The sequence below is a fragment of the Festucalex cinctus genome, chromosome 6, assembly GCF_051991245.1.
Source record: "Festucalex cinctus isolate MCC-2025b chromosome 6, RoL_Fcin_1.0, whole genome shotgun sequence".
Lineage (NCBI taxonomy): Eukaryota > Metazoa > Chordata > Actinopteri > Syngnathiformes > Syngnathidae > Festucalex > Festucalex cinctus.
In genome coordinates, this window is record NC_135416.1 from 976,358 (window position 1) to 990,793 (window position 14,436).

The 14,436-nt window shown below is 43.1% G+C and overlaps 1 protein-coding gene across 1 annotated transcript in view; it reads left to right on the forward strand.

Annotated features, from left to right (window-relative positions):
• The first annotated feature begins 783 nt into the window (after positions 1–783).
• The window catches only part of myo15ab (myosin XVAb), a 43,373-nt gene continuing 29,720 nt past the window's right edge, over positions 784–14,436 (forward strand). The window contains exons 1-22 of the mRNA XM_077525779.1: positions 784–1,723; positions 2,195–2,314; positions 2,398–2,715; positions 2,824–3,021; positions 3,111–3,343; positions 3,444–3,837; positions 3,911–3,993; positions 4,069–4,132; positions 4,215–4,324; positions 4,830–4,904; positions 5,014–5,104; positions 5,225–5,230; positions 5,307–5,410; positions 6,170–6,233; positions 7,799–7,912; positions 8,191–8,352; positions 10,152–10,271; positions 10,357–10,415; positions 11,268–11,391; positions 11,469–11,564; positions 13,288–13,419; positions 13,507–13,632. Of these exons, the coding sequence (XP_077381905.1) occupies positions 881–1,723; positions 2,195–2,314; positions 2,398–2,715; positions 2,824–3,021; positions 3,111–3,343; positions 3,444–3,837; positions 3,911–3,993; positions 4,069–4,132; positions 4,215–4,324; positions 4,830–4,904; positions 5,014–5,104; positions 5,225–5,230; positions 5,307–5,410; positions 6,170–6,233; positions 7,799–7,912; positions 8,191–8,352; positions 10,152–10,271; positions 10,357–10,415; positions 11,268–11,391; positions 11,469–11,564; positions 13,288–13,419; positions 13,507–13,632 (3,636 nt within the window). The 5' untranslated portion in view covers positions 784–880. The remainder of the gene's footprint in view (positions 1,724–2,194; positions 2,315–2,397; positions 2,716–2,823; positions 3,022–3,110; positions 3,344–3,443; positions 3,838–3,910; positions 3,994–4,068; positions 4,133–4,214; positions 4,325–4,829; positions 4,905–5,013; positions 5,105–5,224; positions 5,231–5,306; positions 5,411–6,169; positions 6,234–7,798; positions 7,913–8,190; positions 8,353–10,151; positions 10,272–10,356; positions 10,416–11,267; positions 11,392–11,468; positions 11,565–13,287; positions 13,420–13,506; positions 13,633–14,436) is intronic.

Here is a 14,436-nt window from a genome sequence, read left to right on the forward strand (position 1 = left end):
CCGAAGTTTATCCCCCGAAGGGCCTCGACCAACGTCCCCCACTCTCTCACGTCGCTCGACACGGCTACTAAGGGATCCCACACCACAAGCCAGACCCAGGATGGGGGGAAATCTTCCATTAGGAACTGTCAGACCCTCACCTATGGGTCTTAGAGGGCGTCCAGTACCCCCACCCACCCAGAATGTGCGTCCATTCCGTGCCGGCTCTATAAGAAGCAATAGATCATCTGTCCTTACGATAGACTCTTCTCATCAGTCTTCTCCTTTTCAGTCACCTCACATGATTCACCGTGCGCCCCTTGTGAGGCGGGAGTCTGGTCGTTTTCCTCCGCGTCCTGTGGCCCGCGGGCGTCCCCTTGTGGCCCAAAATTCCTTAAGGAGGATGCCTCCTGCTACGGCCTCGCTCAAGCAAATTTCGCATCCTGCATCCCCACGCCTTTCTCCTCGACATTCTCATATGTCCACGCCCCTCTTGCCTCCTCCGGAGCTGTACGGCTCGGCTCCATACGTGGATCCTTTCACCGATCCAGTTGCCACACCTGCTTCACCGATGCTATCTAGCGCCTTACAAAATCAAACTATCAGACAGGCCTCTTTATCTTCCCCTTTTGGCCCTCAAGCCGTCCCAGTGGTGGACATGGACAGAACGGCAGCCCAATATGCAGTGCCGCATCCTCCATCATCCCCTTTGCTCTCAGCTGCAATACAAAACCAAGCACTTCAAGATGCTTCCTACCTTTCCCCTTTGGCCCCCGGCATTCCTTCTTCTCCACTCTTGGCCGGAGCACTGCAGAATCAAGCAGTGAGAGATGCATCCTACGTTTCACCTTTGCTGAGGCCACTATCCCCTTATGAGCAACCTGTAGCCCCTTCCTCCCCGATGGTGTCTCGAGCACTGCAAAACCAGGCAGTGAGGGATGCATCCTATGCTTCACCTCTACCAAGGTCACTATCTCCGTATGAGCAGCCCATGGCCCCTTCCTCCCCGATGGTGTCTAGAGCGCTGCAAAACCAGTCGCTGAGAGATGCATCCTATGCTTCTCCTCTACCTAGACCGTTATCTCCTTATCAGCAGCCCCTTCCTCCAACTTCCCCAATGGTCTCCAGAGCGCTGCAAAACCAGGCGCTAAGAGATGCCTCCTATGTTTCTCCCCTTCAAAGGCCTCAGTCCCCATACGGTCAGTCTGGGCCTTCACCTCCACTGCTTTCTGGAGCTATGAGACATAGTCAAGCACTCAGAGGTATGACTGCCTATCCCACTCCGCAGCTCCAGTCGCCATATGGACAGACATATGTTACCGGGTACGATTACATATCTGAGCCTGGCCCAGCGCCGCTGCTGCATGATGCTTTGCAGAACCGTGCCGACTTTCAGGGCATGGCATCTTTAAGATCCCCAATAATGCAGCGCTATAACCCTTACGCGCCTGCCAGCCCCAAGCTCCATAGCGCACTGCAGCAGAACCCTAACCTCCGCCACGCATCCTATCAGACTCCTTTGCAACTCAGCCGATCCCCCTACGGACCACCGCCACCTTCTTCACCAATGCTGGCGAGTGCCATACAGAATCCACAGCTGGTGCGGGCATCATATCGGCTACCAGACGGAACTGTAGTGTCGCCTTATGTGGAACCACGTTCCTCACCGCAGCTCGTCCAAGCCTTGCAGAACCAACAAATCCGAGGAGCCTCATACATTTTGCCTGATGGATCAGTTATCAGGGTGGGTATTAAAAGCCTTTTTTCTCCATATACAGTGTGTCCCAAAGATATATACTTCCTCTTTGACGGGCCATGACTTATATATAACATTTTTATTTTTATTTTTGTGTTTGTTGATAAAGACACAAGTCTGATCAGTTAAATTACTGACAAAAATAACATAAAATCTATGACGATTTAATGTCTAGTCTGCTTATTCCTGCACATTAAAAAATATTAAAATTGGTTTCCACCATTTTCCAAATATAACTTGTAACGTGAACCAATGGATTTTACAACATTACAGAACATTTCTTTTGGAATTGTGAGACATTGTTATCTTCTGTGGTACCTGTGGATAAGTATATACGTAATGGACAATCAAAGAAAGAATACTTTTAATACTAAATATTTTTCTGGGGGACAGCCTGTTTAAGCGTTTTTGTGTAGTTCTCACCAAGTAGAATGTCACTTTTAATTCTGCAAAATGCAGGACCCGCGAATTCCCCAGAAACCCATGTCTCCTAACCTTGCCAGAGCGCTTCAGAACCAGGATCTCAGGACTGCTACGTACACTCTACCTGATGGTACAATTATAGACCCTAAAAATCAAGTAATGTATGATTTATAAATCATGATTTGAATATACATTGTTTCTGCCTTTGATAACCGTTAACCAAATCTCTTCGCATACAGCAACCTGTTTCCCCAGACCTCGCTAAGGCCCTAAAGAACCCCGCTTTACGTGACGCTTCCTACTCACTGCCCGATGGTACCATCGTCATTGACCCGAAAAAACAGAAATCCCCCAACCTGGCGGCAGCACTTCAGAACCCTTTCCTGAAATCGGCATCTTACACGCTGCCCGATGGCACGATCATCATCGACCCACGCAAGCCAGTCTCTCCGAGTCTGGCCAATGCCCTTCAGAACCCTGCCCTCAAGAATGCCTCCTTTAACCTGCCAGAGGGAGTTCGAGACCCCAATACGCCCATCCCACCAGACTTGTTGAAGGTTTGTTATTAACCCCTCATTGAAATGCACCAACGTGACTAAATAGTTTGTCTCTAATGCCGTCACCTTACCTTACCTGAAACTAGCTGTCAACCTTCTCCGTAACAGGCTCTCAATAACCCGGCCTTGAAGGGGGCAACCCTCACCCTCCCCGATGGAACCATGATTGTCGACCCAAGAAAACCAAAGAGTCCCACCCTGACCGCTGCCCTTCAGAACCCCTTCCTGAAGGGTGTATCATACACCCTGCCTGACGGAACCATCATCATCGACCCGCGTAAACCGCTCACTCCTGACTTGTCAAAGGTACATAATCCGATTAACCCTGTTTGTTTTCACACTTCTCCAGGTGGTGTAGACTTTTCAAATAGTTTCTCACTTTTACCGCCTGGTAGGCTCTTGCCAATCGAGGCATGCGGAATGCTTCATATCAACTCCCTGATGGTTCCCTGGTCATCCCTGGTCAGCCTCCAAACCTCACCGGTGCTCTAAGAAAGAACATGGCCCTCCGTTCTACTGATCGCTTTCACCTCCCTCAAAACTCTGTGTTCACGGGGGCACCACAACCCGACAGTCCGAAACTCTCCTCCGCCCTGAAGAACGATGAACTGCGCGGCGTCCGTTACAGGTCAAGAAGAACGAAAAACAGACATAAATCAGGGCATTCTTACGAAAGGCAGCAAACAGCGCATAGTTAAGTTATAACTTAAGACACGTTTAACCCACAGGCTGCCGGACGGCTCCGTCCTGACAAGACGGTTCCACAATCCCAGCCTGGCCAACGGCATCCAAAACCAGCAGCTTCGCTACGCTTCGTACAGGCCCCCAGCAGCGCTATACGGTGAGGATAATCGCTACGCTGCAGTCCCACCCTATGGGCCGCGCTCAGGCCACTGGGCTCGGAATGCCAGAGGTGGTGGTGAAACAGGGGAGGACGTGTGGGCTGCTGAGAGAGTTTTACCTCACGGCACAGTCCAGCATCTGACCAAGTGGTCCATGTATAGAGAAACGGGTGTGTTAGATGGCTACTTACCCACGCCCAATGTTGAGAATGGACAGCTTCAGGATCCAGACTGGACTCCTGTCCGAGAAAGGGTTCCTGGTCAGAGCTGGTATGACAAGGTAACAGAGAATCATCTCAAATCTGGACCATGAAGACCAAATCTTTCAGAATAACTAGACCATTATTTTTCAGATCTACTCCATCCTAAGCATGCCGACAACCAGCCACAGGGTGAAGCGCTGGGCTGAGGGCATGGAGGATTTGACGCAGCTGCCGTAAGCTCCACAAGTCTAATATTTGGGTGCCCGTTTGTAGACCCGTTCTCAACATCTTGACCTGTTTAATTTCAGTGAACTGAATGAGACCACCGTCCTGATGAACCTCAAGAAACGGTACGACCAGGATCTCATTTACGTAAGTGTCCCCGTGCGCATTTAATAACCTCAAAAATGTACACTTCCTAATACAAAACACTTTGATTTTTGTCTTCCAAAAGACGTACATCGGCAGCATCCTGATCTCCGTCAACCCCTACAAGCTGCTCAACATCTACGGGACAGACGTGGTGCTGCAGTATGAGGGTCACGGCCTGGGCGACAACCCTCCGTAAGACCCTCGTTTTGCTGTGCGCGTCCAACACTGACACTTTTATGTCCTAATGTATTCTCAAAATTGTATTCAGCTTAGTGTAATACTATACTTCAAATTCCACTCTTCTAGATTTGTGGCTATGATAATACTGTATTGTACCGCTGTTTTAGTTATTAGCATATTACTGTACTTAAGAGTCCAACCTGCTAGATTAGTTGTTAGTGTAATATGTTATTAAAAAAGAGCCCCCGCTGCTAGTTTGGTGGATATTGTAGAAGAAGAATCCACCTGAAGAAGAATCCACTAGTGGCTAACTGTTCTTCTGTACTTCAGGCCATCCTGCTAGCTTAGCGAGTAAACCTAGCTAATGTGCTAACTAGTATAATACGTTACTGAAATGTCCACTCTGCTTGTTGACTTGTTTTTGTCAGACCGGAAAGAACAGTCTGCTTTGCTAGCTTAGCGGTATTAATGTCATATGTTATTGAATATTGAGCTTAAACGTATGCCTGTGTTGCAGTCATCTTTTTGCCCTCGCTAACCTCTCCTACACCAACATGATGGATGCCAAAGACAACCAGTGTATTGTGATCAGGTACCAAGTTTGTGTCCCTTTTGTTCCAGAACCTCATTCCGTTTTTTTTTGTTTTTTTTTAAACTGATATTTTTTTTTCTTTTTTTTTTTGGGAATGATTTATTTACAGTGGAGAAAGCGGATCCGGGAAGACGGAAGCCACCAAACTGATCTTGCGTTACCTGACAGCCATACACCACAAGCGCAATGTGACGCAACAGGTACATCTGCCATTTTTCATACTTTTTTTTTACATAATAAATCCATATACTGCGTATATAAGCAAAAAAATTAGGCTAACTCAATTGTCACTTTCCTTTGTCGTGACCGTGTCCTGTCAGATAGAGGTAAGGTTCTTCAAGTGGATTGTTGTCGAAGCCTGTTGGAGGTTGCCAAGCTAACACATATTTACATATTCATTAGATCCTGGAAGCCACGCCCCTATTGGAGTCCTTTGGCAATGCCAAAACGGTGCGCAATGACAACTCATCACGCTTTGGGAAATTCACCCAGATCTGCATGGAGGAGTGAGTAGTTTGAACGTTCATACTTTTCCCATAATTCCATGGGTGGGGGAGGAGGAGGGGGGTCACATTGACAAGAATTTTCCCAATTGAATTCATCCTGCTGAATTTCTCGACATACTCAAATATTGAAATCATTCCAACTTCGAAATGTTGACATTGTTTTTGTTTTTTTTTTCCCCGCCGACATTTCCCAAATTCCAACATTTTCCATGACAGAATTCCTGAATCAATGCAGAAATGGTCAAATTCAAATTGTTCAGCTCAGTCGGGACATCTTCGGGAACAATTTTGCCACATTCTAATAATTCTCATTTTTTTCAAGAATTTACACTTTTGTTTTGTTTTGTTTTTTTACATTCTGTCATTCACCTTTATATTTCTGTGTTAAGATTTTATATATATGAGAAAAACAAAACAAAACGAAAAAAAACTCCAGTCCAGTTGCCAATTAAACACGATAATCTTGATTTTTTTTTTTTTTTTTATGAAAACATGACCTCTATGGTGTGGAATTTAAAAAAAAAATAATTATATATATATATATATATATATATACATATATATATATATATATAAAACCATTGTAATGATGAGTAATGGCCTCCAACGTTAGCGATACGACACATGCAGAGGAATCGAACACTCGTAACTTTGGAACATTAACAGACCAAACACATGACACATGCACGGCTTGTTACTTAACTCTCAAATGTGTTTTTTGTGCGTGTGCTTTGTGTCCACTCCCACCTAATGAACCAGGGGTGTCATCAGCGGTGCCATAACGTCTCAGTACCTGTTGGAGAAGTCTCGCATTGTCTTTCAGGTAAACTGGACACACGCGCGCACCAACGGCGTTTTCTTACAAGTGAGTCAGAGTGTGAGAAAGAGGAGCCAGATGAGTCAGTCAGTCAGTCAGTCAAGTCGGTGTGAGGTGTCAAACACGAAGCGTGCGTCCCTTTAATCCCGAATGTCCATCAAACGTCTCCATCGATAGCGTCTGCTGTCGTCCGCGGGACGAAGATGACCTCGCGCTCGCACGCGCAAACGTCTGTTCTGATTGCGATCACTCAGACGCACCTGTCCGACTTTCCCATGCACACGTCTGATTGGTATTTTTCTTGGCACATGTCATGCCGTCTATATCTGACCTGAAAGTGGCATTTCATTTGTAATGTTTCTTTTATTTTGTATTCAGTGTTTGTTCGGAATTTGCAAATTCACGTATTAGCGCATTTTATTTTTTTAACCAGTTTTTTGTTGTTTGAGGAAACAAGTCGCTTATTTTTGAGGGGGTTTGCATGTTGAGATGTTTTTGTTCATGGCAAAATTTTTATCCATCCTTTAAAAAAATATATACTATCCCACCACCCATTTTGTACTGCTTGTCACGTTCAGGGTGACAGGTGAGTTGGACACATTATTATTATTATGAATTAATTTGTTTATTACCCATCCTTTTAAATCATCAATATTAATGTAACTATCATAATTATCCATACATCCATTTTCTAGCTTCTTTCCTAGCTGGAGTGGGGTTTGGAACGTATATTGTTTTTATTTTGATATTTAATTTGTTGAGTTAGGATTAGTTCATTCTTTTTTATTATTTTTTTAATTTCTAAAATAGTTATTAGCTATTATTTAAAATTACTATTTAAAATCATTATTTAATTTTTTTATTTAAAATAATAATAATAATAATTTGTATTATTATGATAACAATAATAGCGTATTATTATTATTATTTTAAATACAAAGTTTAAATAACAATTTTAAATTGTAGTTTTGAATAATAGCTAATTATTATTATTACAATGATAACAATAATGGTGTACTAATTATTATTATAGTATTATATTATTAGAAATAGTATTATTGTAACGATAATAATAACAATAATAGTGTATTATTATTATTATTATTATTATACATTAATAATAATAATTAGTATTATGTTAATAACAACAATAATTGATGGTTATTATTATTATTATTTTAAATACAAAGTTTAAATAATAATTTTAAATAGTAATTTTGAATAATAGCTAATTAGCATTATTATAATGATAATAACAATCATGGTATATTATAATTCTTAGTAGTAGTAGTAGTATTATAATAACAACAATAATAGTGTATTATTATTATTATTATTATTTTAAATCCAAATTTAAATAATGATTTTGTTCAGGCACTTTTGCACAAGGTACCTTAGTTACAAATGTTAGTTACATTCTGAAACGTAGTACAGGAGAAACTCAGTTAGCCATTTAGCTTAGCATAAAAAGTGAAATGACAGTCAACCACTAATACAGTACAGGATGCGAATACTGTTTGTATTTCACATTGAAATGTCCGACATATCTTGAGTGTGTTTTTGTTTTTCAGGCCAAATCGGAGAGGAACTACCACATTTTCTACGAGATGCTGGCGGGCCTCCCTCCGCACGAGAAGCGCTCGCTGTATCTGCAGGATGCCGAGACCTACTACTATCTCAATCAGGTGCGTGCACACGCCGAGAAGAGCGCAGCTCATCACTTTCTGGCTTCACAAACGTCTCTGCGCCAAGGTGACGTTCATTCGGCGGCCGTTGACGAATGGCCACAAATGTGAACGTGGCTGGCGTAAGCTTTCGTTTGAAGTCAATGCACTGACGTGATGAAAATGCCGTTCTGCGACGCTCGCCTTCATCCCGGCCGACTGACACATTTTTACTTACCTATTTTTGTGGACTTTTAGTTTTTTTTGAGAGGCCTCTTTGTGTGTGCACGTGAGCGCAGGGGGGCGACTGCAAAATCGAAGGCAAGGACGACGGCGAGGATTTCCGGCGCCTGGCGAGCGCCATGGACGTCCTGCGATTCGGCGCCGAGGAGCAAAAGGACATCTACCGCCTCCTGTCATCCATCCTCCATCTCGGAAACGTCTACTTCCAGTCGCACCAGGTCAACAACGTCGCACACGTGGATGCTAAACCAAACTTTTTTTTTGAGAGAGAGAAAGAGAGCTGAGTATTCTTCATTCAGCAGTTTCACCGATTCAGCATGTCATCATCATTGCTCTCCTATATGCGTGCGTGCGTGTGAGTTTGTGCTCATGAATTCACCTGAAACAAAAATCCCGTCACCCTTCACCTGAAGCGGATACTTCAAAAGTCTCGCCAGGGTCGTTAAGTTCAAGAAGGTCAGGAGATCAGAGGAAAGATCAAAGAAAAGAAAGAGGAAGCAAAGCGAAATCCAGCACCAACCTGCCACTCAGTCATGAAGCGCGGAGCGAGTGGATGAGGGGAGATGGACCCAAAGGAGGAGAAACAAGGCAGGGAGACAGACCGGAAGCGCAACGTGAGGAAATTGACAATAAAGATGGTGACAGACAGGACGGGATGGAACGTGAGCAGACTGGTTGCCATGACTGGAGTGAACGTGGACAGACTTGGCAGGACAGACTTGGCATGACGTGGACCGACTTGGCAGAACATGGACAGACGTGGACAGACTTGGCAGGACAGACTTGGCAGGACAGACTTGGCAGAACATGGACAGACATGTCATGACGTGGACAGACTTGGCAGAACGTGGACAGACTTGTCATGACGTGGACAGACTTGGCAGAACGGGGACAGACTTGTCATGACGTGGACAGACTTGGCAGCACGTGGACAGACTTGGCAGGACAGACTTGGCAGAACGGGGACAGACTTGTCATGACGTGGACAGACTTGGCAGAACGTGGACATTGGCAGGACAGATTTGGCAGAACGTGGACAGACATGGCAGGACAGACGTGGACAGACTTGGCAGAACGTGGACTAACTTGTCAGGACAGACTTGGCAGAACATGGACAGACATGTCATGACGTGGACAGACTTGGCAGAACGTGGACAGACTTGTCCTGACGTGGACAGACTTGGCAGCACGTGGACAGACTTGGCAGGACAGACTTGGCAGAACGGGGACAGACTTGTCATGACGTGGACAGACTTGGCAGAACATGGACAGACATGTCATGACGTGGACAGACTTGGCAGAATGGGGACATTGGCAGGACAGATTTGGCAGAACGTGGACAGACTTGGCAGGACAGACGTGGACAGACTTGGCAGAACGTGGACTAACTTGTCAGGACAGACTTGGCAGAACATGGACAGACATGTCATGACGTGGACAGACTTGTCATGACGTGGACAGACTTGGCAGCACGTGGACAGACTTGGCAGGACAGACTTGGCAGAACGGGGACAGACTTGTCATGACGTGGACAGACTTGGCAGAACATGGACAGACATGTCATGACGTGGACAGACTTGGCAGAACGGGGACAGACTTGTCATGACGTGGACAGACTTGGCAGAACGTGGACATTGGCAGGACAGACTTGGCAGAACATGGACAGACATGTCATGACGTGGACAGACTTGGCAGCACGTGGACAGACTTGGCAGAACGTGGACATTGGCAGGACAGATTTGGCAGAACGTGGACAGACTTGGCAGGACAGACTTGGACAAATGTGGACAGACTTGGCAGAACGTGGACATTGGCAGGACAGATTTGGCTGAACATGGACAGAGTTGGCAGGACATGGACAGACGTGAACAGACTTGGCAGGACAGACTTGAAAGAAAGAAGGAAGGACGGAAGGAAGGATAGATCCACAGACACCAGCCTCCACTGTTTCCGTGAATTTAACAAGCCCCGCCTCCACCAAACACTTGTTAATGACACTGATTGGCGCCCCCTGCAGGCTGGAGGTGCTCAGGAGGCGTCGGCGTCGGTGGCGAGCACTCAGGAGATCCGAGTGGTCGCCGAGCTGCTGCAGGTGTCGCCCGAAGGCCTGCAGAAGTGCGTCACCTTCAAAGTGATGGTGAGCGCCGCGACGCGCCGACTACACGCCAACGACACGCAACCGACATAAACGACATCATGATGTCGGCATGCTCCCGTTGCAGGACACAGTCAGGGAAAAAATATCCACTCCGCTCACGGTGGAAAGCGCCGTGGATGCCAGGTCAGTTTTTTTTCTATTTACAATTATTTGATGTTAGACTATTTTAATTGGATTTTTTTTTTTTTTGCGCTTTAGCAGTCACAAAAAAATATTTGTTAACAGAAGTGTGGCCCTTCACCCTTAAAACAAAATGATTTTTAACATAAAATCCTTTTAAAAATTGTAAAATTGTTGTCAAAAATTTTCTTTGTATTATTTTCTATGCACCCCCACTAGTAAAGATATATCGTTATGTGTTTTTTTTTTTTTTTTTATGTTTTTTTTTCAGGGCCGATACAGATGCCAATTACAGTATTAGTAGTCGAGGAGGCCGGTAACCGATATTTGAAGCCAATATTCATTTTTAGTAAAAAAAAAAGGGGGACAAAATAAGAAGAAATAAAAAAGGTTTTAAAAAAATTAATGAAAACTTAAAGTAGCAAATACCATAGCTCTATCTTCCCCCCCCCCCCCCAAAAAAAAAACAAACAAAAAAAACAGAAATTTTAAACTTCCACATTTCTTTGTTTTAATGTCAAACAAAAACAGGTTCCAGTCATACTCCACAATATTAATCAGAATACCGTGTTTACACTGTTTTTTTTGTTAGTAACAAAACTTTGAAAAAATCAACTTGAATTGCTCTGACTTTACGTTATTGCTGAGTGAGACCTCTTTGATATCCTCTTCCCATCTTTGACGGAGCCAAGTAAGGACAGAGGATGTAAAGACAAAAGGGGTTTCAGGGGGGTTTGGAGACGTGACGGGGGGGGGGTCATATCTTTTCAGATGCCCTCTTGTTTCCATAGGAACCAGGTTCCCTTGTTTCCATAGCAACCCTGTTGTGTGTGTTTGTGTGTGCGTGTCTGGTAGAGACGCCGTTGCCAAGATCCTCTACTCGCTGCTCTTCAACTGGCTGACGGAGCGTATCAACGGGCGGGTGTACCCTCGCAACGAGGCGCTCTCCGTCGCCATACTGGACATTTATGGATTTGAGGTCCCGCTCATATTAGTCCAAATTGTGGTTGGTGTTGACCCCCGCCCGCTCACTTTTAATGAATAAAATCTCTGTAGGAGCTACAGGTGAACAGTTTTGAGCAGCTGTGCATCAACTACGCCAACGAAACTTTGCAGTTCTTCTTTAACAAAGTCATCATCCAGCAGGAGCAGGTCAGGGAAATCCTTGGGCTTTTTTTTTTTTTTGCACGTCTCCTTTTACTATACTTATTACTATACCAAGAACTTCCACAATAGCAAAAAAAACAAAAAAAAAAACAAAGAAAAGTAATTGACGCACTCATAAATTATTTTGAATCGTCTATCTGGTATATGAATTAAGCAGCAAAGTCCACCTGTTTGTAATCATCACGTGGGTGGCCATTTTGCCACTTCAACATCACATTTCTCATGTTGTGATTAGATTAACTGTATATGTCAGGCTTTCTTTTAACTTTTACTTTTTTTGCATAAGCGTTTATAACGTACACTAATATTTGGAAAGTCCATGTTCTGTTTATTTTCAATTCTTTTTTTCCTTCATTCCTTTCTTTTGTTTTCTATTTTAATGATACACGAGAAAAATGTTCGTGGAAATTTTGGATATGACTGCTGACTCTTGCAAGGTGCAAAGCCGCATGCACTGAACAGTTTGCCAAATCCTGTTGAAATCAGGGCACTTCCTGTTGAAATCAGGTCACTTCTGGGTCACTTCCTGTTGAAATCAAGTCACTTCCTGTTGAAATCAGGTCAGTTCCGGGTCACGTCCTGTTGAAATCAGGTCACTTCCTGTTGAAATCAGGTCACTTCCTGTTGATTTTAGGCCACTTCTGGGTCACTTCCTGTTGAAATCAGGTCACTTCCTATTGAATCAAATCACTTCTTGTTGAAATCAGGTCACTTCCTGTTGAAATCAGGTCAGTTCTGGGTCACTTCTTGTTAAAATCTAGTCACTTCTGGGTCACTTCCTGTTAAAAATAAAGTCACTTCCTGTTGAAATCAGGTCAGTCCTGGGTCACTTCCTGTTGAAATCAGGTCACTTCCTGTTGATTTTAGGCCACTTCCGGGTCAATTCCTGTTGAAATAAGGTCACTTCCTGTTAAAATCAAGTCACTTCCTGTTGAAATCAGGTCAGTTCCGGGTCACTTCCTGTTGAAACAGGTCACTTCCTGGTCGCTTCCTATCAAGTCACTTCCTGTTGAAATCAGGTTCGATGTTCAATAAACCAAACCAAACCAAACGTCACAGTCGCTCAGGTACTGACCAGTCGTGGCTCACCTGTTTTCCGAATTTGGTCATGTGACATTTGAGAGCTGATCCAAGATTGGTTGTTACCGGGAGCCCTGAGCAACTGTGATGTCATCTTCAGAAAGTGACAAAATGGCCGCCCCCTTGAGATGGATAAAAATTGGTGGCTTTTTCTGCTTAATTCATATTCCAGAATCGCAACATTAATCAGAATGCTGTGTTTAGATTATGGACGGTGCGTAGAACAGATTTTTGTCAAGATTTTTGTTTAGCTTGACTTCAAACAGTCAAAATCTATCACTTCAACACAATTACTAATTTCCTATTTTGCCACTCTATGATGGCATTTTAGGGAGTTACAGCAAACACGTAAATGTGAAAAAAATGTGAATCGATGAATTCAGAAATAGCATTTACTGTATACTATTTTTTTGAAAATGAAAAAAAAATGCAAAGCAGCTCATTGAAAAGTAGTAATTGATATTTTTAGGTTCTAAGCCGTGATATACACACCAACGCTGTATTAATGATAACATGAAAATAATAAGCTAACAGTTTTATACAGTACATGTTATACATAAAAAAAATTTTTTTAAAAGTATGAAAATGTCCACGGTTTGACTGTAATGGTAAAAATTGCGCCCATAAGGAGGAGTACATGCGCGAGCAGATCGAGTGGCAGCAGCAAGCCTTCAGCCACAACCAGGCCTGCCTGGACCTGATTGCCGCAAAGCCTCATGGGATACTACGCATACTTGACGACCAGTGTGGTTTCCCTCAGGTAGCCTTTTGTTTTTTTTGCTGCCAAATGTCCCCAAGAAAAAAAGGGACCTAACGAGCGCTGACCACCTGCTCTTGTGTCAATTAGGCCACAGACCACACGTTCCTGCAGAAGTGCCATTATCACCATGGTAACGACCCCCTGTACGCCAAGCCAAAGATGCCGCTGCCCGAGTTCACCCTCAAGCACTATGCCGGCAAAGTCACCTACCAGGTATGCATTTTTCCATTGCTTGCAAATTTGCAAATAAACGTTTTGTTTATTGCCATGACTTATGAATATAAATTTGGGACCGAGTGGTGAGTAGTGATCATTTGGTTAACAAAAAATTAAACAAAAATACATTTGACTTTTTATAATATTTATTTTATGATTACTATACTATATTATATTATTATATATAATATATACTATACATTACTATACTATTTTATTATTATTTTATATATAATATAATATTTATATTATAAAAACTTGTAAAATAAAAAATAAAAAACTGGGCTAAAATCTATGGACATTTTAGTTCATGAGCAAAGATGAGAGACAAAAATTATATGATTTTGTGAAATTACTATACTATATTATATGATATGATATGTGAAATCGTGTCTCTGCTAATATGTCACCGTGACACTGTCATGTGACACACAAAGACACACCCCCTTTTCAAATGAAAACACATCGGACAATACAGGAGCTGGATTCAAGGTGAAAGATTAAAAAAAAAAAAAAAAATTGGGGGTAGTTTTAGACCCGAAATGTTCAACATTATCCGTTGACAAAAAATATATACGGTATATATACGGGTATAAAATGACTGTCCTGACTAAGACTAGACTTGTTTTCTTAGACTAAACTTGAGACTAAAATACTAGATTTATAGTTGACTAACAATAATAAAAACTAACAAGCGTGATTGAAAACAAACAAAATTTAAAAATCGCGGATAAAATTACCACGAGTGGTGAAAAACCTCATAAGTTACAATTTGGCTAGTGGCTAAAGTACGGTAGTTTA